This window comes from Mauremys mutica, chromosome 12, assembly GCF_020497125.1.
Source record: "Mauremys mutica isolate MM-2020 ecotype Southern chromosome 12, ASM2049712v1, whole genome shotgun sequence".
Lineage (NCBI taxonomy): Eukaryota > Metazoa > Chordata > Testudines > Geoemydidae > Mauremys > Mauremys mutica.
Genome location: NC_059083.1, coordinates 2,506,476 through 2,530,011, shown reverse-complemented (window position 1 = coordinate 2,530,011; position 23,536 = coordinate 2,506,476). Strand labels below are relative to the sequence as shown.

General features: G+C 56.4%; 2 protein-coding genes across 2 annotated transcripts in view; one reads left to right on the top strand and one right to left on the bottom strand.

Annotated features, from left to right (window-relative positions):
- LOC123345793 (endothelial zinc finger protein induced by tumor necrosis factor alpha-like) overlaps positions 1-23,536 on the top strand; it is a 1,203,704-nt gene that overhangs the window by 990,596 nt on the left and 189,572 nt on the right. The gene's annotated exons all lie outside the window — the stretch shown is intronic.
- The window catches only part of TNXB (tenascin XB), a 94,759-nt gene that overhangs the window by 57,181 nt on the left and 14,042 nt on the right, over positions 1-23,536 (bottom strand). Inside the window, exons 9-13 of the mRNA XM_044983765.1 lie at positions 22,135-22,428; positions 8,380-8,673; positions 6,787-7,080; positions 4,651-4,944; positions 139-426 (exon numbers count right to left, since the gene is read on the bottom strand). Of these exons, the coding sequence (XP_044839700.1) occupies positions 139-426; positions 4,651-4,944; positions 6,787-7,080; positions 8,380-8,673; positions 22,135-22,428 (1,464 nt within the window). The remainder of the gene's footprint in view (positions 1-138; positions 427-4,650; positions 4,945-6,786; positions 7,081-8,379; positions 8,674-22,134; positions 22,429-23,536) is intronic.

Below are 23,536 nucleotides of genomic sequence, written 5' to 3'. Positions count from 1 at the left end.
GCAATCTGTTTGTGCAGGCTGGAGGATTGGAAGCATCTTCCTGCGAATGTCCCGGCCCTGTGGTCGGTGTCCCCACCACACTGCAAAGCAAAGGGGGCAGGAGGGGAAGGGGCCGGCATCCTGGGAGCAGCTGCTGACCTGTGACGGTGTCGGTGGAGACGGGGCCAAGGCGCTTGCGGCCAGAGATGCCGTAGAGGTTGAACTTGTATCTGCGGGAGGGGGCCAGGTTGGTGATGGTGACCGTGCGGGATCCCCCGTCCACGGGCAGCACCTGGGGGTTGCCCTCCGCATCCTTGTACTGGAGGAGGAAGGAGTCGAAGTCCCCGGCCTGGACGGTCCAGGAGAGCAGGATGGAGTCATGGGTGATGTTGGAGGCTGAGAGCTCCCCCAGGCTGGGCTGGGGGGCGGATTCGTCCTTCCATGGCGCTGTGGCGGGAACACATAGAGGGAAGTGAAGGCCACATCCAGGGTTGGTGGCGGCTTTCCCGGTTCTTCAGGGGCTGGGTTATTTCCAGCCAGAGGGCAGCTGAATAGAGGATTAGCAGGGGAGGGGGCAGGGAGCCCCAGGGACCGGCCCCAGGACACAGCCGGATCCTGAAGCTGGGAAGCAGAGCTGGGGACAGACAGACGGATGGTGCAGGTCTGCAAAGAGGATCCCACATTCCTGTGTTCTCCACGGTCATCCCGCCCATGGAGGGTGTGACGTTATGAGTGTAATAGAATATCTCATTGACAGGTGACAGGGCCAGAAAGAGTTAATTACCCCACAGACTGACCTGACCCAGGGCCGGATTTAGAGACTGGTTAGGAAGGTTTGTAAATGAACAGAGCTTTGAAATGCAGCCGCATTGTTAGAGAGAGAAGTTATCATTTGACGTGGGCGCGTGTCACTGTGCACTACTCCATACATAGACACACATCCATCCATCGATCCGTGCGTCCACACAGACACCTGTTCCTTTCCATTTACCCGACATGTCGCCCCATCGATCCCATCCATCCCATCCATCCCTCCATCCCGCCTCTGAGCCACATGCATCCATCCATCGATCCGTGCGTCCACACAGACACCTGTTCCTTTCCATTTACCCGACACGTCGCCTCATCGATCCCATCCATCCCACACATCCCTCCATCCCGCCTCTGAGCCACATGCATCCATCCATCGATCCGTGCGTCCACACAGACACCTGTTCCTTTCCATTTACCCGACATGTCGCCCCATCGATCCCATCCATCCCATACATCCCTCCATCCCGCCTCTGAGCCACATGCATCCATCCATCGATCCGTGCGTCCACACAGACACCTGTTCCTTTCCATTTACCCGACACGTCGCCTCATCGATCCCATCCATCCCACACATCCCTCCATCCCGCCTCTGAGCCACATGCATCCATCCATCGATCCGTGCGTCCACACAGACACCTGTTCCTTTCCATTTACCCGACACGTCGCCCCATCGATCCCATCCATCCCATACATCCCTCCATCCCGCCTCTGAGCCACATGCATCCATCCATCGATCCGTGCGTCCACACAGACACCTGTTCCTTTCCATTTACCCGACACGTCGCCTCATCGATCCCATCCATCCCACACATCCCTCCATCCCGCCTCTGAGCCACATGCATCCATCCATCGATCCGTGCGTCTACACAGACACCTGTTCCTTTCCATTTACCCGACACGTCGCCTCATCGATCCCATCCACCCCACACATCCCTCCATCCCGCCTCTGAGCCACATGCACATCCATCCACCCACCTACCAATCCCTCCCCATACACCCCATACCACACATCCATCCACCCACCTACCAATCCCTCCCCATACACCCCATACCACACATCCATCCACCCACCTACCAATCCCTCCCCATACACCCCATACCACACATCCATCCACCCACCTACCAATCCCTCCCCATAACACACAGCCATCCACGCATCTACCAATCCATCCATGCCAAAATGACCCATTGTTAAGGCTACATTTTAGTCATGGGTAAACAAAAATAAACATCTGTCACCTGTCCATGACTTTTACTATATACCCCTAACTAAAGGGTTGCAGGTGCTTTTGGCGGGAGGGCAGTCCGGTGCCGGTGCTGGTGCTGGGGGGAGCGGGCAGTGGCACATGGCCCGGGACCCCTGCTGGTGCTTTGGGGGGAGGGTTGACAGGGCTCACAGGCTCCCGTCTCCGGGTGTCCCTGCAGCTCCTAGGTGGCGGAGGGTCCAGGGGGCTCTGCGCACTGCTCCCGCCACAGGTGTCAGCTGTGCGGCTCCCGTTCACCAGGAACCGCAGCCAATGGGAGCGGCAGGAGTGGGGCCTGTGAGCGCGGGCAGCGTGCGGAGCCCCCTGGACCCTCCACCGCCTAGGAGCTGCAGGGCCACACCAGAGGGAGCTGGGGAGCCCCCCATCCCAAGGTAAGCACCCCCTGTATCCTCCTGTCCCTAGCCCCCACCCACACACCCAAACTGCTGCTGCTGGCCACTGCAGAAGTCACAGAGGTCATGGAAACTCACAGAATCCATGAGTTCTGTGACCTCCATGAGAGACTAACAGGGTTACACATTCTCCATCCATCCCCATACATAGCTATCCCTCCATCCGTCTCCACATACAGCCATCCATCCACCCACTCCTTCTCTACATCCATCCATCCACCCATCCACCCATCCATCCACACACACCTTCTCTACATCCATCCATCCATCCACCCATCCATCCATCCATCCATCCACTCCTTCTCTACATCCATCCATCCATCCATCCATCCACCCATCCATCCACACACTCCTTCCCTACATCCATCCATCCATCCACCCATCCATCCATCCACTCACTCCTTCTCTACATCCATCCATCCATCCATCCACTCACTCCTTCTCTACATCCATCCATCCATGCATCCATCCATCCATTCACTCCTTCTCTACATCCATCCATCCATGCATCCATCCATCCACTCACTCCTTCTCTACATCCATCCATCCACCCATCCACCCATCCATCCACTCACTTCTTCTCTACATCCATCCATCCACCCATCCATCCACTCACTTCTTCTCTACATCCATCCATCCACCCATCCATCCACTCACTTCTTCTCTACATCCATCCATCCACCCATCCATCCACTCACTACTTCCCTACATCCATCCATCCACCCATCCATCCACTCACTACTTCTCTACATCCATCCATCCACCCATCCATCCATCCACTCACTCCTTCTCTACATCCATCCATCCATCCACTCACTCCTTCTCTACATCCATCCATCCACCCATCCATCCACACACTCCTTCTCTACATCCATCCATCCATCCCCATACACAGCTATACCTCCATCCATCTCAACACACAGCCATCCATCCACCCATCTACACACACCCTCTTTCCATCCATCCATCCCCATACATAGCTATCCTTCCATCCGTCGCAACACACAGCCATCCATCCACCCATCCATCTACACATACCCTCTATCCATCCATCCATCCACCCATCCATCCATCCATCCACACACTCCTTCTCTACATCCATCCATCCATCCCCATACACAACTATCCCTCCTTCCGTCTCCACACACAGCCATCCATCCACCCATCCACACACACCCTCTATCTATCCATCCATCCATCCACATACACAGCTCCATATCCATCTATCACCAAACCCTCCATCCGTCCATCCATCCATCCCTCCCTCCATCCCCATACACAGCTCCTTATCCATCTATCACCAAACCCTCCCTCCATCCATCCCTCCATCCATCCCTCCATCCCCATACACAGCTATACCTCCATCTGTCTCAACACACACCCATCCATCCACCCATCTACAGACACCCTCTATCCATCCATCCACCCACCCATCCATCCCCATACACAGCTATCCATTCACTTAACCTGCCCAAGACACATCGATCCAGCTGTCCTTGAAGGAGGATACCTGAGTACGTAACATGAGAACCCAGGAGGGGGATGTGGCCAGGAGACACCTTTGCCCGGGAAACTGGACAAAGGTTGGGGGAGGAGCCGGGGGGAGGGGGAGTGAGATGGCTGGAGGGAGTTTCAGTTTGGAGCTGGCTGGGAAAATGGAGGGGAGCCCAGATGGGGCTCTGACCTCCCAACGGAGCTCTGGCCTCCCTGGCCATCCAAGATGGACCTGACGGAGGGGGTCCTGTTGTCTGTACCTGCAAGACCTGTTTTGGACTGTGTTCCTGTCGTCTAAATAAACCTTCTGCTTTACTGGCTGGCTGAGAGTCCTGGTGGATCACAGGAAGCCGGGGGTGCAGGGCCTTGTCACCCCCAAACTCTGTGACACCATCCATCCACCCACCCATCCCCATACACAGCTATCCTTCCATCTGTTCCAACACACACGCACCCATCCACCCGTCCATCCATCCACCCACCCCCTCTATCCATCCACCCACCAACACCCCTCGGTCCAGCCATGTAAACACGCAACCTTCTCTCTCTCCCTCCATCTGTTGAATGGCCATAGAAAGGTCCTGGAAGCTGGAGACTGGAAGCATTATCCCAGGAAGGTCCCAGCCTAGTGGCCAGCATCCCTGCCACACTGCAAAGCAAAGGGGGCGGGAGGGGAAGGGGCCGGCACCCCTGGAGCAGCCGCTGACCTGTGACGGTGTCGGTGGAGACGGGGCCGAGGCGCTTGCGGCCGGAGATGCCGTAGAGGTTGAACTTGTATCTGCGGGAGGGGGCCAGGCTGGTTACGGTGACCGTGCGGGATCCCCCGTCCACGGGCAGCGCCTGGGGTTTGCCCTGCGCGTCCTTGTACTGGAGGAGGAAGGAGTCGAAGTCCCCGTCCTGGACGGTCCAGGAGAGCAGGGTGGAGTCGTGGGTGACGTCAGAGGCTGAGAGCTCCCCCAGGCTGGGCTGGGCCGTGGGTACCGCCTCCGTCGGTGCCGCGGCTGGAACAGAGAGAGGGGGGTGAGGGGTATGGCCAGCAGGAGCAGCTTTCTGGGTCCTTGGGGGGGTGCGGATTATTGGATCCAGATGAATTAGCGGGGGAGGGGGCAGGGAGCCCCAGGGACTGGCCCCAGGACACAGCTGGATCCTGCTGCTGGGAAGGAGAGCTGGGGACAGACAGACAGACGGGGCATGTCTGCAAAGGGAATCCCACATTCCTGGGTTCCCAGTGGCCATCCCTCCCCATGAAGGGCTCGGCCCAGAGTGACTGGCACAAACCACGGGCAGAGCTGAGCTGAGACAGGAGACGGGGGAAGGAAGAACAAACGAGAGAGAAAGAGAAGGGGGTGAAACCAAAGCCGCCAACATTAATGAAAAGATCTCCATTGACACCCATCCACCACCAGGCACTCCTCCATCCATCCATCCATCGCGATATCCTACTTCCATCCATCCACGCATCTATCATGCACCCAGCCACAGAGTTACACATACACATCTATAAATCAATCCCCCAAACACCCATCCATTCCCACACACATCCACCCACCCTACTGTCTGTACGTCCATCCATCCACCAGTCCGCCCTTCTGTCCATCCCCATCCCCATCCACCCTACTGTCTGTATGTGCATCCATCCATCTTCATAAACATCCTTCCACCAGTCTGCCCTTCTGTCTATCCCCATCCCCATCCACCCATCCTACCGTCTGTACGTCCATCCATCCCCGTACACATCCACCCACCTTACCGTCTGTACGTCCATCCATCCTCATACACATCCACCCATTCTACCGTCTGTACGTCCATCCATCCATCCCCATACACATCCACCCACCTTACTTTCTGTACGTCCATCCATCCCCATACACATCCATCCACCTTGCAGTCTGTACGTCCATCCATCCATCCCCATACACATCCATCCACCTTACCGTCTGTAGGTCCATCCATCCATCCCCATACACATCCACGCACCCTACCGTCTGTACGTCCATCCATCCCCATACACATCAATCCACCTTACCGTCTATAATTTCATAATTGGAGATATACCAATCTCCTAGAACTGGAAGGGACCTTGAAAGGTCATTGAGTCCAGCCCCCTGCCTTCACTAGCAGGACCAATTTTTGCCCCAGATCCCTAAGTGGCCCCCTCAAGGATAGAACTCACAACCCTGGGTTTAGCAGGCCAATGCTCAAACCACTGAGCTATCCCTCCCCCTCAATACATCCATCTATACATCCATCCATCCCCATACACATCCATCCACCTTACCACTGTATGTCCATCCATCCATCCCCATACACATCCACCCACCTTACCGCTGTATGTCCATCCATCCATCCCCATACACATCCCCCCATCCATCCATCCATCCATCCATCCATCCATCCATCAATCGCTATACACACCTGCCCACCAGTCCATCTGTCCATCCATCACCTACACATCTGCCCCCCACCATCATCTGACCGTCCCCATATATATCTATTCCTTTTTCTATGGATCCATTACCATCCCCTCCATCCATCCATCTCTATCCACCTCCATAGACATCTTATTAATTCATCCATCCATCCATCCATCCATTCCTAGACACATCTATCCATTCACTCAACCTGCCCCATGCACATCCATACAGCTGTCTGTCTGTCTATCCATCCATCCCCATACACATTCTTCCCTCGACCCAGTGAATGGCCGCCAATCTGCTTGTGGAGGCTGGAGGTTTGGAAGTGTCTTCCTGGGATGGTCCTGGCCCAGTGGACAGTGTCCCTGACACTGTAGAGTAAAGGGGGGTGGGAGGGGAAGGGGTCGGGCCCTGGGAGCAGCCGCTGACCTGTGACAGCGTTAGTGGAGATAGGCCCAAGGCGCTTGCGGCCGGAGACACCATAGAATTTGAAGTTGTATCTGTGGGAGGGGGCCAGGTTGGTGACGGTGACCGTGCGGGATCCCCCATCCATGGGCAGCGCCTGGGGTTTGCCCTCCGCATCCTTGTACTGGAGGAGGAAGGAGTCGAAGTCCCCGGCCTGGACGGTCCAGGAGAGCAGGATGGAGTCGTGGGTGACGTCGGAGGCCGAGAGCTCCCCCAGGCTGGGCTCGGCGGTGGGTTCTTCCTCCTGCCGCACTGCGGCTGGAAGAGAGAGAAGGGGGTGAAGGAGGAGGCCGGGGTGGGGGCGACTCACTGGGATCTTGGGGGGCTGGGTTATTTCTAGCCAGAGGGGATTTGCAGGGAGGATTAGCAGGGGAGGTGCAGGGACACAGCCGGATCCTGCCGCTGCGAAGGAGAGCTGGGGACAGACAAACGGACGGAGGATCCCACATTCCCAGGTTCCTGTGGCTACCCCGCCTCCTTGGAGGGTTCAGCCGAGAGTGACCAGCACAAACCTCAGTGAGGGCTGAGTGAGATGGGAGGAGACAGAGGGAAGAAACGAGACAGAAAGAAAAGGGCGTGAACCAAACCCACCAATGTCAACGGATGACACCTATCTATCCCCAGGCTCTCCTCCATCCTCATACACACCCATCCATCCATCCGTTCGTCCATCCATGCATCTATCCCCGTACCCACCGTCCTTGTAGCGGATAATGCAACCTGGCCACAGAGTTACAAATATACATGTACCCATGAAGCCCCCAAAACACCCATCCAACCACTCTACCGTCTGTACGTCCATTCATCCAACCCCAAACACATTCACTCACACTTCCATCCCTTCATTCATCCCTATAGACATCCACCCAGCCTTCCGTCCATCCGTCCATTCATCACCCCCCCCCACCAGTCCGCCTGTCCATCCATCCTCCTACACATCCACCCACCCACCTATCCATCTGTCCATCCCCATATATATCCATTCCTCTATCTATCCATCCATTACCATCCCCTCCATCCATCCATCCATCTCTATCCACCCCCATAGACAGCATCCATCTACCTATTAATTCATCCATCCGTCCCCATACACATCTATCAATTCATGGAGGACAGACAGGTCCATCAATGGCTATTGGCAGGGATGGTGTCTGTAGCCTCTGTTTGCCAGAAGCTGGGAATGGGCGACAGGGGATGGGTCACTGGATGATTCCCTGTTCTGTTTATTCCCTCTGGGGCACTGTCGGCAGACAGGGCACTGGGCTAGATGGACCCCTGGTCTCACCCAGCGTAGCCGTTCCATGTTCTTATCCATTCACGCAATCTGCCCTATACACATCCATCCAGCTCTCTGTCTATCCAGCCTGCCGCCCACCCATCCATTCACATCCACACTCCTCTCTCTGTCTATTGAATGGCCGCCAATCTGCTTGTGGAGGCTGGAGGCTTGGAAGCATCTTCCTGGGAAGGTCCTGGCCCAGTGGACGGCGTCCCTGACACTGCAAAGCAAAGGGGGTGGGAGGGGAAGGAGCTGGCGCCCTGGGAGCAGCTGCTGACCTGTAACGGCGTCGGTGGAGACGGGGCCAAGGTGCTTGCGGCCGGAGACGCCGTAGAGGTTGAACTTGTATCTGCGGGAGGGGGCCAGGTTGGTGACGGTGAACGTGCGGGATCCCCCGTCCATGGGCAGCACCTGGGGTTTGCCCTCCGCGTCCTTGTACTGGAGGAGGAAGGAGTCGAAGTCCCCGGCCTGGACGGTCCAGGAGAGCAGGATGGAGTCGTGGGTGACGTCGGAGGCCGAGAGCTCCCCCAGGCTGGGCTGGGTGGTGGGTACCTCCTTCGGCGGCCCTGCAGCTGGAACAGAGAGATGGGGGTGAAGGGGGCGACTCACTGGGATCTTGGGGGGCTGGGTTATTTCTAGCCAGAGGGGAAAGAGCCCCACTGACACCCATCCAGTCCCAGAAACGCCTCCGTCCATCCCTCCATCCCCTACACCCTCATCCATCCATCAGCATACCATCCCTCCATCCTTGTTGCTGATAATGCAACCTGGCCACCGAGTCACAAATATATATGTACCCATGAATCCCCCAAAACACCCATCCAACCACCCTATCGTCTGTGTGTCCATCCATCCCCAAACATATCCACTCACACTTCCGTCGATCCATCCACCCCCAAACACATACACCCGCCCTTCTGTCCATCCATCGCCATACACACCCACCCACCGGTCCGTCCTTCTGTCCATCTCCATATGCATCTGGCAACCTTCCTGTCCATCCATTCATAGAATTATAGATTAGGGTTGGAAGAGACCTCAGAAGGTCATTTAGTCCAACCCCCAACCCCAACTAAATCATCCCAGCCAGGGCTTTGTCAAGCCTGACCTTAAAAACCTCTAAGGAAGGAGATTCCACCACCTCCCTAGGTAACCCCATTCCAGTTCTTCACCACCCTACTAGTGAAAAAGTTTTTCCTAATATCCAACCTAAACCTCCCCCTCTGCAACTTGAGACCATTACTCCTTGTTCTATCATCTGCTACCACTGAGAACAGCCGAGCTCCATCCTCTTTGGACAGAAGGGCAGACTCTTTGGAACCCCCCTTCAGGTAGCTGAAAGCAGCTATCAAATCCCCCCTCACTCTTCTCTTCTGCAGACTAAACAATCCCAGTTCCCTCAGCCTCTCCTCATAAGTCATGTGCTCCAGGCCCCTAGTCATTTTTGTTGCCCTCCGTTGGACTCTCTCCAATTTATCCACATCCTTCTTGTAGTGTGGGGCCCAAAACTGGACACAGTACTCCAGATGAGGCCTCACCAGTGCTGAATAGAGGGGAATGATCACATCCCTCGATCTGCTGGCAATGCCCCTACTTATACAACCCAAAATGCCATTAGCCTTCTTGGCAACAAGGGCCACTGTTGACTCATATTCAGCTTTTCGTCCACCGTAACCCCTAGGTCCTTTTCTGCAGAACTGCTGCCCAGCCATTCGGTCCCTAGTCTATAGCAGTGCATGGGATTCTTCCATCCTAAGTGCAGGACTCTGCACTTGTCCTTGTTGAACCTCATCATATTTCTTTTGGCCCAATCCTCTTAATTTGTCTAGGTCCCTCTGTATCCTATCCCTACCCTCCAGCGTATCAACCACTCCTCCCAGTTTAGTGTCATCTGGAAACTTGCTGAGGGTGCAGTCCACGCCATCCTCCAGATGATTAATGAAGATATTGAACAAAACCGGTCCCAGCACCGACCCTTGGGGCACCCCACTTGATACCGGCTGCCAACTAGACATGGAGCCGTTGATCACTACCCACTGAGTCCAACAATCTAGCCAGCTTTCTATCCACCATACAGTCCAATCATCCAGCCCAGACTTCTGTAACTTGCCGGCAAGATACTGTGGGAGACCATTGTGATGTTATTGACATGAACTGGGACCGTATAGATCATTGTTGCAACCAAGGTCCTGTTGTGGCACCAAATCTTGTACAAAGAGGGTCGAATAAGGTGTCTCTGAGGAGGTTCTGGTTGGCTGGTTACGATGATGCTCTCTGGGTGCAGGTATCATTTCTGTATTTCAAGTTACAAGTACTGGCTCTGTCCTGTCTGTATTTCACACTTGGGCTCTGCTTCTGGGTGACACCCCCAGACAATGTGGCATCAGCTCTGCCTGGCTGCTTGATGGCCCGTTAAGGACCATCAGCTACAACTGACCCATTGAGAGAAGCAGATTCACCTGGTGACTCAGCAAGGCAGGGCCAGGCCTATGGACCGAACTCTGAGGCTGCCAGGCCACGTGCTGGGCAGCTTGTGTTGCAGACAAAGGAAGCACAAGCCACATGGCAAAGGGACTAGAAAAGGCAGATGCATCTTCTCCATTTTTTCTTCAATCCTGCTTCGTACCTCTGGAGGGACTTTGCTACAAACTGAAGCTCTGAACAAAGGACTGAATGACCCAGCCCAGCGGGGGATGTTCCAGAGACTTGATTTGAACCTGCAGTTTACTCCATCACTGCTACAAGCCTGAACCAAGAACTTGGCCATTACTGTTAATTCCATTTAACCAGTTCTAGCTCTCGTCTCTATTTCTTTCTTTTTATGAACAAACCTTTAGATTTTAGATTCTAAAGGATTGGCAACAGCGTGATTTGTGGGTAAGATCTGATGTGTATATTGACCTGGTCTGGGACTTGGGCCTTTGGGATCAGGAGAACCTTTTTTCTTTTACTGGGGTGTTGGTTTTCATAACCATTCATCCCCATAAGGAGCGGCCCTGGTGGTGATTCAAGGGAACTGGAGTGTCTGAGGGAATTGCTTGTGTGGCTTCTGGTTAGCCCGTGGGGTGAGACCGAAGTTCTCTCTGTTTGGCTGCTCAGCCTCGGGCTGTGACTGCCCTGCTCTGAGCAATTTGTCCTGAATTGATACTCTCACTTGTGTCCCACCAGAGGCAGCTTCGTTACAACCGAATCAAAAGTTTTTCTAAAGTCCAGGTATATCACATCCACCACTTTCCCCACATCCACAGAGCCAGTTATCTCCTCATAGAAGGCAATCAGGTTAGTCAGGCAGGACTTGCCCTTGGTGAATCTATGCTGACTGTTCCTGATCACCTTCCTCTTCTCCAAGTGCTTCACAATGGATTCCTTGAGGACCTGCTCCATGGCTTTTCCAGGGGCTGAGGTGAGGCTGACCAGTCTGCAGCTCCCAGGATTCTCCTTTTTTAAAGCTGGGCACTATATTTACCTTTTTCCAGTCGTCCGGGACCTCCCCCGTCCGCCAGGAGTTGTCAAAGATAATGGCCAATGGCTCTGCAATCACATCAGCCAATTCCCTCAGCACCCTGGTGTGACGAGGCGGTTCTGGCAGGACCCAACTGAGGTGCCAATTCAGGACCAATTGCTCAAACAGGGCAGTCACAGCCCTAGGCTGGGGTTTTTCCATCTCTAAGGCAAACCAAACCAGCCAGACAGAGGACTTTGGTCTCACCCCACTGGCTAACCACAAGTCACACAAGCAATTTCCTCAGACACTCCAGTCTCCCAGTATCACCACCAGTGCACTCGTCCTGGGGATGAATGGTTATGAAAACCAACACCCCAATAAAAGAAAAAGGTTCTCTCGATCCCAAAGAATCAAGCCCCAGACCCAGGTCAATAGACACATCAGATCTTACCCACAAATCACGCTGTTGCCAATCCTTTAGAATCTAAAATCTAAAGGTTTATTCATAAAGGGAAAAAGGTAGAGATGAGAGCTAGAATTGGTTAAATGGAATCAATTACATACAGGCTGCCTCCCCCATTCAGTGAGGGGCCCGCACTTCCCCTGACCTTCTTCTTGTTGCTAACATACCTGTAGAAACCCTTCTTGTTACCCTTTAAATCCCTTGCTAGCTACAACTCCAGTTGTGCTTTGGCCTTCCTGATTACACCCCTGCATGCTCGAGCCATATTTTTAAACTCCTCCCTGGTCATCTGTCCAAGTTTCCACTTCTTGTAAGCTTCCTTTTTGTGTTTAAGCTCACCGAAGATTTTTCTGTTAAGCCAAGCTGGTCGCCTGCCATATTTGCTGTTCTTTCTGCACATCGGGATGGTTTGTTCCTGCAACCTCAATAAGGCTTCTTTAAAATACAGCCAGCTCTCCTGGACTCCTTTCTCCCTCAGATTAGCCTCCCCGGGGATCCTGCCCCTAGTTCCCTGAGGGAGTCAAAGGCTGCTTTTCTGAAGTCCAGGGTCCGTATTCTGCTGCTCTCCTTCCTTCCTTGTGTCAGGATCCTGAACTCAACCATCTCATGGTCCCTGCTGCCCAGGTTCCCATCCACTTCTACTTCCCCTACCAATTCTTCCCTGTCTGTGAGCAGCAGGTCAAGAGGAGCACGGCCCCTAGTTGGTTCCTCCAGCACTTGCACCAGGAAGTTGTCCCCAACACTCTCCAGAAACTTCCTGGATTGTCTGTGCACTGCTGTATTGCTCTTGTCACGGAGTGTGGGGGAGTCCGGCCCTGCACCCCTCTTCCTGGGCTCACAGTGACTCTCAGCCAGCGAGTAAAACAGAAGGTTTATTGAACAACAGGAACACAGGATACAGCCCAGCTCGTGTTCAGATCCAGGACCCCTCGATCTGGCCTTTCTGGGGGGTTCAGGGTGCTTGGATCCCAGCCTAGGATCCCCTGAAACCCACCTCCCAGCTCCCAACCGAAGACTGATTCCACTTCCCCCCTCCCTTTGTCTAGCTACAGCCAGAGGTGAGACCTCCCCTCCCCCAGGCCAGGCTCATGTTACAGCTGCAGACCTGTCTCTGCCTACCAAGCACACAGACAGTCCCTGCTCCATCACACCTCTCCCCCCTCCGAGACTGAACTGAGCGGGGTCACTCTGCCCAGTGACCCGGGGAAGTTCGGGGCCCCTCTCCGGGACAGCGCATCCGCTATCAGGTTGGCACTTCCCTTCACGTGGACCACGTCCATGTCATAGTCCTGCAGGAGCAGGCTCCACCTCAGGAGCTTGGCGTTGGCTCCTTTCATCTGGTGCAGCCAGGTCAGGGGAGAGTGGTCGGTGTACACGGTGAAGTGGCGCCCAAAGAGATATGGCTCCAGTTTCTTCAGGGCCCACACCATGGCCAGGCATTCCTTCTCGATGGCCGCGTAGTTCTGCTCCCGGGGTAGCAACTTCTTGCTCAGGTACACGATGGGGTGTCTCTCCCCCTTTTCATCCTCCTGCATCAACACCGCCCCCAGGCCCATGTCGGAGGCGTCGGTAAACACCATAAAGGGCTTGTCAAAGTTTGGGTTTGCCAGAACTGGGCCTTTGAGCAGAGCCTCCTTCAGTGCCTGGAGAGCCTCCTGGCACTGCTCGGTCCAGACCACCTTGTCTGGCTTCCCCTTCTTGCACAGCTCAGTGATGGGGGCAGCTATGGCACTAAAGTGGGGCACGAACCTCCGATAGTACCCCGCCATCCCAATAAAGGCCTGGACCTGCTTTTTGGTCTGGGGAGCGGGCCAGTCTCTGATCGCCTCCACCTTGGCTGGTTCCGGCTTTAGGCAGCCGCTCCCCACCCGATGGCCCAGGTAAGATACTTCAGCCATCCCCACCTTGCACTTCTCAGCCTTTACGGTTAACCCCGCCTCCCGGAGTCGGTCCAGCACTTGTCTAACCTGGAGCACGTGGTCCTCCCAGGTCTGGCTGAAGACGCAGATGTCATCAATATACGCCACAGCAAAACTCTCCATCCCCCTCAGTAGCTGATCCACCAGGCGCTGGAAGGTGGCCGGCGCTCCCTTGAGGCCAAAGGGCAGGGTCAGAAACTCATAGAGCCCCAGGGGAGTGATGAAGGCCGATTTCAGCCTGGCATCTGCGTCCAGCGGCACTTGCCAGTAGCCCTTTGTAAGATCCATGGTGGTGAGGTACCGAGCACCTCCTAGCTTGTCTAGGAGCTCATCAGGCCTTGGCATGGGGTAGGCATCAGATACGGTGATGGCATTAAGCTTTCGATAGTCCACGCAGAACCGGATCGACCCGTCCTTCTTGGGGACCAGCACCACTGGGGAGGCCCAGGGGCTGGCGGACGGCTGGATCACCCCTAAAGCCAGCATGTCCCTGACCTCCCTTTCCAGGTCCTGGGCCGTCTTCCCGATAACCCGAAAAGGGGAGCATCGTATCGGGGTGTGTGCCCCAGTCTCCACCCGGTGGACAGTCAAATTAGTGCGCCCAGGCTGGTTGGAAAACAACGGTCGGTACAGTTGCAGCACCCCTCTGATCTCAGCATGCTGGGCCGGGGTCAGCTGATCAGAGAAGGGAATCGCCTCCAGGGGGAAACCAGCCTTTGTCCCTGGGAATAGATCCACTAGAGGGTCATCCCCCGGCTCCTCCCAGTGGCCACACACGGCCAACACCATATTCCCCCGGTCATAATATGGCTTCATCATATTCACATGGTACACCCGGCGGTGGTGCGCCCGGTTAGACAGCTCCACCACATAGTTTACCTCATTTAGCTGCTTGACAACCTTGAAGGGCCCTTCCCAGGCAGCCTGGAGTTTGTTTTTCCTCACGGGGATGAGAACCATCACTTGGTCCCCGGTGGCGAAGGCGCGGGCCCGCGCCGTGCGGTCGTACCAGACCTTCTGCTTCCTCTGGGCTCGGGCCAGATTCTCCCTGGCCAGGCCCATGAGCTCGGTAAGTCTTTCCCGGAAGGTCAGGACATACTCCACCACCGACTCTCCATCGGGAGCGGCCTTCCCCTCCCATTCGTCTCTCAGCAGGTCCAGGGGCCCCCTTACCCGCCTTCCATATAACAGTTCGAAAGGCGAAAACCCAGTAGACTCCTGGGGTACCTCCCTGTACGCAAACAGCAGGTGAGGTAAGTACTTGTCCCAGTCCTGTGGGTGCTGGTGCATGAATGTTTTTAGCATCATCTTTAGCGTCCCGTTGAACCTCTCCACCAGCCCGTTGGTCTGGGGGTGGTACGCTGAGGCCCAGCTGGGTCGGACCCCACATTTCTCCCACAGGGACTGGAGCAGGTCCGACATGAAGTTGGACCCCTGGTCCGTTAAGACTTCCTGGGGGAATCCCACCCGGCTGAAAATGGTCATCAGCGCATCCGCCACGGTGGCTGCTTCGGTAGAGGACAAGGCCACCGCCTCGGGGTATCGAGTGGCGAAATCTACCACCACCAAGATGTATTTCTTTCCTGACCGGGTCGCCTTGCTGAGAGGCCCCACCATGTCCATGGCCACCTTCTGGAAAGGCTCTTCTATGATGGGCAAAGGCCTCAGAGCTGCTTTCCCCTTGTCCCGGGCCTTCCCCACCCGCTGGCAGGGGTCACAGGATTGGCAGTACTGCCGGACATGGGTAAAGACCCCAGGCCAGTAAAAGTTCTGTAGCAGCCTCTGCCTGGTGCGCCGGATTCCCTGGTGCCCTGCGAGGGGGATGTCATGGGCCAGGTACAGCAGCTTGTGGCGAAACTTCTGGGGAACCACCAGCTGCCTCCTGATCCCCCATGACTCCACCTCCCCGGGGGGAGCCCATTCCCGGTACAGGAACCCCTTCTCCCACAGGAACCTCTCCTTGCAACCTCTCCTCATGGTCTGCGCTGCATTGAGGTCAGCCCGTTCCCTGGGCTTCTGCAAGGAGGGATCCTTCTGCACCTCGGCCTGGAACTCAGCAGCTGGGACAGGGATGGGGCCCTGCTCTCTCTCACCGGCTGGGTCTGAGGCCGCAGCCTCTCTGGGTCGTGTCTCTGGGCGTTCCCTCCCCGCCAGGCACTCGGGCAGAGCACTTTCCCCGTTGTCAGGGTGCAGAGCCCTGCGCCGACTCTGACTACGGGTCACGACCAGGGTACCCCGGGTATTGCCGGGCCAGGTCTCGAGGTCCCCCCCCATTAGCACCTCTGTGGGCAAATGGGGGTGCACTCCCACATCCTTGGGGCCCTCCTTGACCCCCCACTTCAGGTGCACCCTCGCCACGGGCACCTTGAATGGGGTCCCGCTCACGCCCATCAGGGTCAGGTAGGTATCAGGCACCATCCGATTTAGGCCCACCACCTCAGGCCGGGCCAGCGTCACCTCTGCGCCTGTGTCCCAGTACCCAGTGACCTTCTTCCCATCCACCTCCAGGGGAACCAGGCACTGTTTCCGGAGGGGCAGCCCCATGGCCACCCTGTAGCAGCCCCTTGGGACCGGAGCATCCAGCCCCCCAGAGGCGCTGACCGGGGGCCCTCCTCCCTCCTCCCCAGGTGGGACGCTGCCAGCCCCCCTCTCTTGGGCATGTTGCCCCTCCTCCGATTGGGTCTGTACCCAGTCAACCCTCGGCGGGTTGGGTCTGCTCGGTCTGTCTCTGAGCTTGGGGCACTGGGCCCGTATGTGGCCTTGTTGGCCACAGTGAAAGCAGCCCATGTCTCGTGGGTCCCCTCGAGGGGGTCGGGTGGATCTGACGCTGGACGTTCCCCTTTGGTGGGGGTTCTCCATAGGGCCCCGCTGGGACGTCCCGTGGTGACTCTCTCTCTGCGTTGAGGCAGACCTGCCCCCTCGAGACTCCTCCCTGCCATCCCCTGCCCGACTGTCCACATATTGGTCGGCCAGCTGGCCGGCATGCTGCGGGTTCTCCGGCTTCTGGTCCATCAACCATCGCTTCAGGTCGGATGGGCACTGCGCATACAGGTGCTCCAGTACGAATAGGTCAAGCAGGTCCTCTCTGGTTTGGGCCCCGGCTGTCCACTTGCGGGCATACCCCTGCGCCCGGTTGACCAGTTGCAGGTAGGTGCCCTCCCGGGTCTTACGTTGACTCCGGAACCTCTTCCGGTACATCTCCGGGGTCAGCCCAAACTCGCGGAGCAGGGCCTCTTTGAACAGGTTGTAGTCCCGCGCCTCCGCCCCTCTCATTCGGCTGTACACCTCCACGGCGGTGGAGTCCAGTAAGGGGGTGAGGCGCCGGATCCTGTCTGCAGGGTCAACCTGGTGCAGCTCGCAGGCATTCTCAAAGGCCGTCAGGAAGGTGTCTATGTCCTCCCCCTCCTTACGCCGGGCCAGGAAGCTCTTATCAAAGCTCTTTGTAGGCTTGGGCCCCCCCTCACTCACCGCAGCCGGGGTCTTACTGTTGTTCTGCTGGGCCAGGGCCAGTTCATGTCTGCGCTGCTCCTCCTTCTCTCTCGCTTCGAATTCACGTTGCTTCTCCTTCTCCCTTTCCTCGAATTCACGTTGCTTCTCCTTTTCCCTTTCCTCGAATTCACGCTGGCTTTGTCTTTCCTCATGTTCCCTCAGCTCCTTACGCTCCTCCATCTCCATCTGTTTGATCTCTCTCTCCAAGTCCAGCCGCCTGAGTTCCACGGAGGCCGAGCGTCGCCGGGACGATCCCCTGCCGGCCGGGGGGGTCACGGTGCCCTCGGTAGCTGGGCTCCTCCTCCCCCTTCCCCTAGGCCTAGGGGTGGGGGGTCTCGAGGAGCCCTCAGCAGCCGGCTGACCACTCCCAGCAGGGACAGACACTGGTGCCTGCGCTGCATCTGCCGGGCTGCTTCCCTCAGAGACCAGGTCCGGTTCATTGACTCGATCTCTCTCCTCCAGCCGGGCAATCAGCTGGGCCTTGGTGAGCTTCCCATAGTGCAGCCCCCTCTGCTTGCACAGCTCCACCAGGTCACACTTGCGCTGCTGGGCATACATCTTCCTGCTGGCCGCTCGCAGGCCGGGGTGCTCGCCGCTCCCCACGGGTTCCAGGGGGACCCCTAGTGTGCCAGTCCTTGAGGTCACCCCCTCTCTGCCAGGGTCGAGCTGCAGACTCCTCCGCCCCTGGGATCGCTCGCTGTGATCCCCCGGGGGACCCTGTTACTGCAAAGTCCTTCTCTCTGGCCACACTCGCCCAGGGGTGAATCGCCCCTTCGTTTTACTGCTCCCCAGTCACTTACTGCAGGAAGCGCCGTCCGCGGGGTGCAGTCGATCCCACCGCTGCCACCAGTTGTCACGGAGTGTGGGGGAGTCCGGCCCTGCACCCCTCTTCCTGGGCTCACAGTGACTCTCAGCCAGCGAGTAAAACAGAAGGTTTATTGAACAACAGGAACACAGGATACAGCCCAGCTTGGGTTCAGAGCCAGGACCCCTCAATCTGGCCTTTCTGGGGGGTTCAGGGTGCTTGGATCCCAGCCTAGGATCCCCTGAAACCCACCTCCCAGCTCCCAACCGAAGACTGATTCCACTTCCCCCCTCCCTTTGTCTAGCTACAGCCAGAGGTGAGACCTCCCCTCCCCCAGGCCAGGCTCATGTTACAGCTGCAGACCTGTCTCTGCCTACCAAGCACACAGACAGTCCCTGCTCTCACCTATCAACCACACAGACAGTCCCTATTCCATCACACCTCTCCCAGCCGATGTCAGGGGGATTGAAGTCCCCCATGAGAACCCGGACCTGTGATCTGGAAACTTCAGTTAATTGTCTGAAGAAAGCCTCGTCCACCTCCTCCTCCTGGTCGGGTGGTCTATAGCAGATGCCCACCACGACATCAGCCTTGTTGCTCTCGCCTCTAAACTTAACCCAGAGACTCTCAGGTTTTTCTGCAGTTTCATACTGGAGCTCTGAGCAGTCATACTGCTCTCTTACGTACAATGCAACTCCCCCACCTTTCCTGCCCTGCCTGTCCTTCCTGAACAGTTTATATCCATCCATGATAGTGCTCCAGGCATGTGAGTTACCCCACCAAGTCTCTGTTATTCCAGTCACATCATAATTCCTTGACTGTGCCAGGATTTCCAGTTCTCCCTGCTTGTTTCTTGTGTTCATGTACAGGCACCGAACCAGCCTATTGTCCTGCTTTCTCAGTATGAATCAGGAGACCTCCCCTGTTGCACCCTCCTCCTTGTGTTTCCTCCCGGTATCCCACTTTCCCACTTGCCTCCGGGCTTAGGTCTCCATCCCCCGACAAAGCGAGTTTAAAGCCCTCCTCACTAGGTTAGCAGCCTGCCAGCGAAGATGCTCTTCCCTCTCTCCGTTAGGTGGAGCCCGTCTCTTCCTAGCAATCCTTCTTCCTGGAACAACATCCCATGGTCGAAGAATCCAAAGCCTTCTCTCCGTCTCCACCTGCGTAACCAGGCATTTACTTCCACAATTCGATGGTCCCTACCCAGGCCTTTTCCTTCAACAGGGAGGATGGACGAGAACACGACTAACGCCTCAAACTCCTTTATCCTTCTTCCCAGAGCCACGTAGTCTGCAGTGACCCGCTCAAGGTCATTCTTGGCAATATCGTTGGTGCCCATGTGGAGAAGTAGGAGGAGGTAGCGGTCCGAGGGTTCGATCAGTCTCGGCAGACACTCCGTCACATCCTGAATTCTAGCTCCAGGCAAGCAGCACACGTCTCGAGTCTCCCAGTCTAGTTGGCAGATGGATGACTCTGTCCCCCTTAGGAGGGAGTCCCCGACCACCACCACCCGTCTCCTCCTCTTGGGAGTGGTGGTCATGGAACCCCCATCCCTAGGACAATGCATCCCAGGCCTTCCGGCCGATGGGGTCTCTCTCTCTGATCCCTTCCCTCAGATGACTCCTCCAAAACATTCTCTGCTGTGGTACCTGTGCAGAGAGCCTGAAAACAGTTTCTTATTTCTGTCTGCACTGGGGGTACATGGGTTCTCCTCTTCCTTCTTCTGGAGGTCACATGCTGCCAGTTTTCTTCCTGTTCTGCGCTGCCCTCTCGGATTCCTCAGCTCGCTGTGCCTGCAATACCAAGCGCTGATTTCCATCCATAGTCTTCATTTTCTCTGATGCAACGCAGGGTTGATACTTGGGTCTCTAGTCCTTTAACCTTCTCTTCCAATATGGAGACCAGCTTGCACTTCACACAGACGAAGTCACTTCTATCCTCTGGGAGACAGATAAACATGGCACGTCCCATACAGGTCTCAACAGCTGATTGCTCACTATCCATATTGTCTTCCTTCTAAGAGCCCCTTCAGATGTTGCATTTACCGCTCACAGACGCCTGAAAGGCAAAAACACTCTGTGGGAACTCCCCACAAGCGAACTGCCAGGCAAACTCTCTCTGTTCACCACTCACTTGGTTTGAAGCTGGCTGCTTTTTTATAAGGCTGCTGGCTGGAAGCAGCTGGCCCGGCTCAAAGCCTCCCTCCACTCAATCCATCAGGCACCCCTGCAACAAAGCTCCCCCAATTTCCACTTTTCAATCAACCAACCACACAGTCCAACAGTCCCTGCAACGAGCACCAAATGAATGGTCACAGCAGACAGACACTCGGACATTCACCCCACCAGCTCACAACACAGGTGCCCTTATGCCGCACCCCCTGTACCTCCTCTCGCACAGCTCCCAGGCAAACTCCCTCTGTTTGTCTGTCCTCTGCTCGCTGCTCACTCGGTTCGCAACTGCGTGTTTTCTTATCAGGCTGCTGGCTCGAAGCATCCACATCCATCCACCCACCCGTCCATCTGTCCATCCCCATATGGATCCATTCTTCTATCCATCCATCCATCCCCTCCATCTATCCATCCACACATCCACCCACCCACCCGTCCATCTGTCCACCCCCACATGGATCCATTCCTCTATCCATCCATCCATCCCCTCCATCCATCCATCCACACATCCATCCACCCACCCGTCCATCTGTCCATCCCCATATCGATCCATTCCTCTACCTATCCATCCCATCCCCTCCATCCAACCATCCCATGCGCTCTATCCATCCATCCACACCCACCCATCCATCTGTCCATCCCTATATTGATCCATTCATAGACTCATAGACTTTAAGGTCAGAAGGGACCATTATGATCATCTAGTCTGACCTCCTGCACAATGCAGGCCACAGAAACTCACCCATCCACTTCTATAACAAACCCCTAACCTATGTCCGAGTTATCGAAGTCCCCAAATTGCGGTTTGAAGACCTCAAGCTGCAGAGAATCCTCCAGCAAGTGACCCGTGCCCCACGCTGCAGAGGAAGGCGAAAAACCTCCAGGGCCTCTGCCAATCTGCCCTGGAGGAAAATTCCTTCCCGACCCCAAATATGGTGATCAGTTAAACCCTGAGCATGTGGGCAAGACTCACGAGCCAGCACCCAGGAAAGAATTCTCTGTAGTAACTCAGATCCCCCCCATCTGACATCCCATCATTCCTCTATCTATCCATCCATCCCATCCCCTCCATCCACCCATCCATCCATCCCATCCCCTCCATCTGTCCATCCCCATATTGATCCATTCCTCTGTCTATCCGCCCCATCCCCTCCATCCATCGATCCATCCCATCCCCTCCATCCATCCATCCACACATACACCCACCCACCCATCCATCTGTCCGTCACCATATAGATCCACTCCTCTATCCATCCATCCATACCATCCCCTTCATCCATCCATCCACCCCCACATATATCTACCGAGCCTTCTGTGCATCCATCCCCATACATATCTGCCCACCTGACCATCCATCCATCTATCCCCATACACATCCGTTCCTCTATCTACTCACTGATGACCATCCCCTCCATCCATCCAGTCACTCCTGTAGACACCCATCCATGTACCTATCTCTTCATCCATCTCTTTCCATACACATCATTCCATTCACTCAACCTGCCCCATGCACACCGATCCAGCTGTCTGTCCGTCCATCCATCCAATCATCCATCCATCCACCCACCCCTATCTACTCTCATCTCTAGCCACTGAATGCCCGGCAATCTGCTTGTGGATGCAGGACTCTTGGAAGCATCTTCTTGGGAACGTCCTGGCCCCGTGTTCGACGTCCATGTCACACTGGAAAGAAAAAGGGGCAGGAGGGGAAGGAGCTGGCGCCCCCGGACCAGCCGCTGACCTGTGACGGCGTCGGTGGAGATGGGGCCGAGGCGCTTGCGGCCGGAGATGCCGTAGAGGTTGAACTTGTATCTGCGGGAGGGGGCCAGGTTCGTTACAGTGACCGTACGGGATCCCCCATCCACGGGCAGCGCCTGGGGTTTGCCCTCCGCGTCCTTGTACTGCAGGAGGAAGGAGTCGAAGTCCCCGGCCTGGACGGTCCAGGAGAGCAGGACGGAGTCGTGGGTGACGTCGGAGGCCGAGAGCTCCCCCAGGCTGGGCTGGAAGGTGAGTTCCAGCTCCCGCGGCTCCTTGGCTGGAACAAAGAGGCGGGTAAGGGCGTGGCTGGATTAGGGTCCTTGGGGGGCCGGGCGGTTCCTGCCCAGAGGGGATCAGCAGAGATGATTAGTGGGACGAGGGTGCAGGGAGCCCAGGGACACAGCTGGAGCCTGCTGCTGGGAAGGAGAGCTGGGGACACACAAATGGACGGGCCATGTCTGCAAAGAGGATCCCACATTCCCACGTTCCCCGTGGCCATCACACCTCCCTGGAGGGGTCGGCCCAGATCAACCAGCACAAACCTCAGTGAGAATTGGGCTGAGACAGGAGGGAACGAAGAACAAATGAGAGGGAAAGAGAAGGGCGTGAACCAAAGTCACCAACGTCAATGGAAAGATCCCCACTGATACCCATCCATCCCCAACCACTCCTCCATCCATCCCTTCCTCCCCCATTGACACCCATCCATCCCCAACCACTCCTCCACCCATCCCTTCCTCCCACATCCACCCATCCATCCCCAACCACTCCTCCACCCACCCCTGTGCGCACCCATCCACCCACCCGCCCGTCCATCCATCCCCAACCACTCCTCCATCCATCCCTTCCTCCCACATCCACCCATCCATCCCCAACCACTCCTCCACCCACCCCTGTGCGCACCCATCCACCCACCCGCACGTCCATCCATCCCCAACCACTCCTCCATCCATCCCTTCCTCCCACATCCACCCATTCATCCCCAACCACTCCTCCACCCATCCCTTCCTCCCACATCCACCCATCCATCCCCAACCACTCCTCCACCCATCCCTTCCTCCCCCATTGACACCCATCCATCCCCAACCACTCCTCCATCCATCCCTTCCTCCCACATCCACCCATCCATCCCCAACCACTCCTCCACCCATCCCTTCCTCCCACCTCCACCCATCCATCCCCAACCACTCCTCCATCCACCCCTTCCTCCCACCTCCACCCATCCATCCCCAACCACTCCTCCATCCATCCCTTCCTCCCCCATTGACACCCATCCATCCCCAACCACTCCTCCACCCACCCCTGTGCGCACCCATCCACCCACCCGCCCGTCCATGCATCACCACATCCAACCCAGCCCTTACTGCTGCTGCGGCCACCTAGCA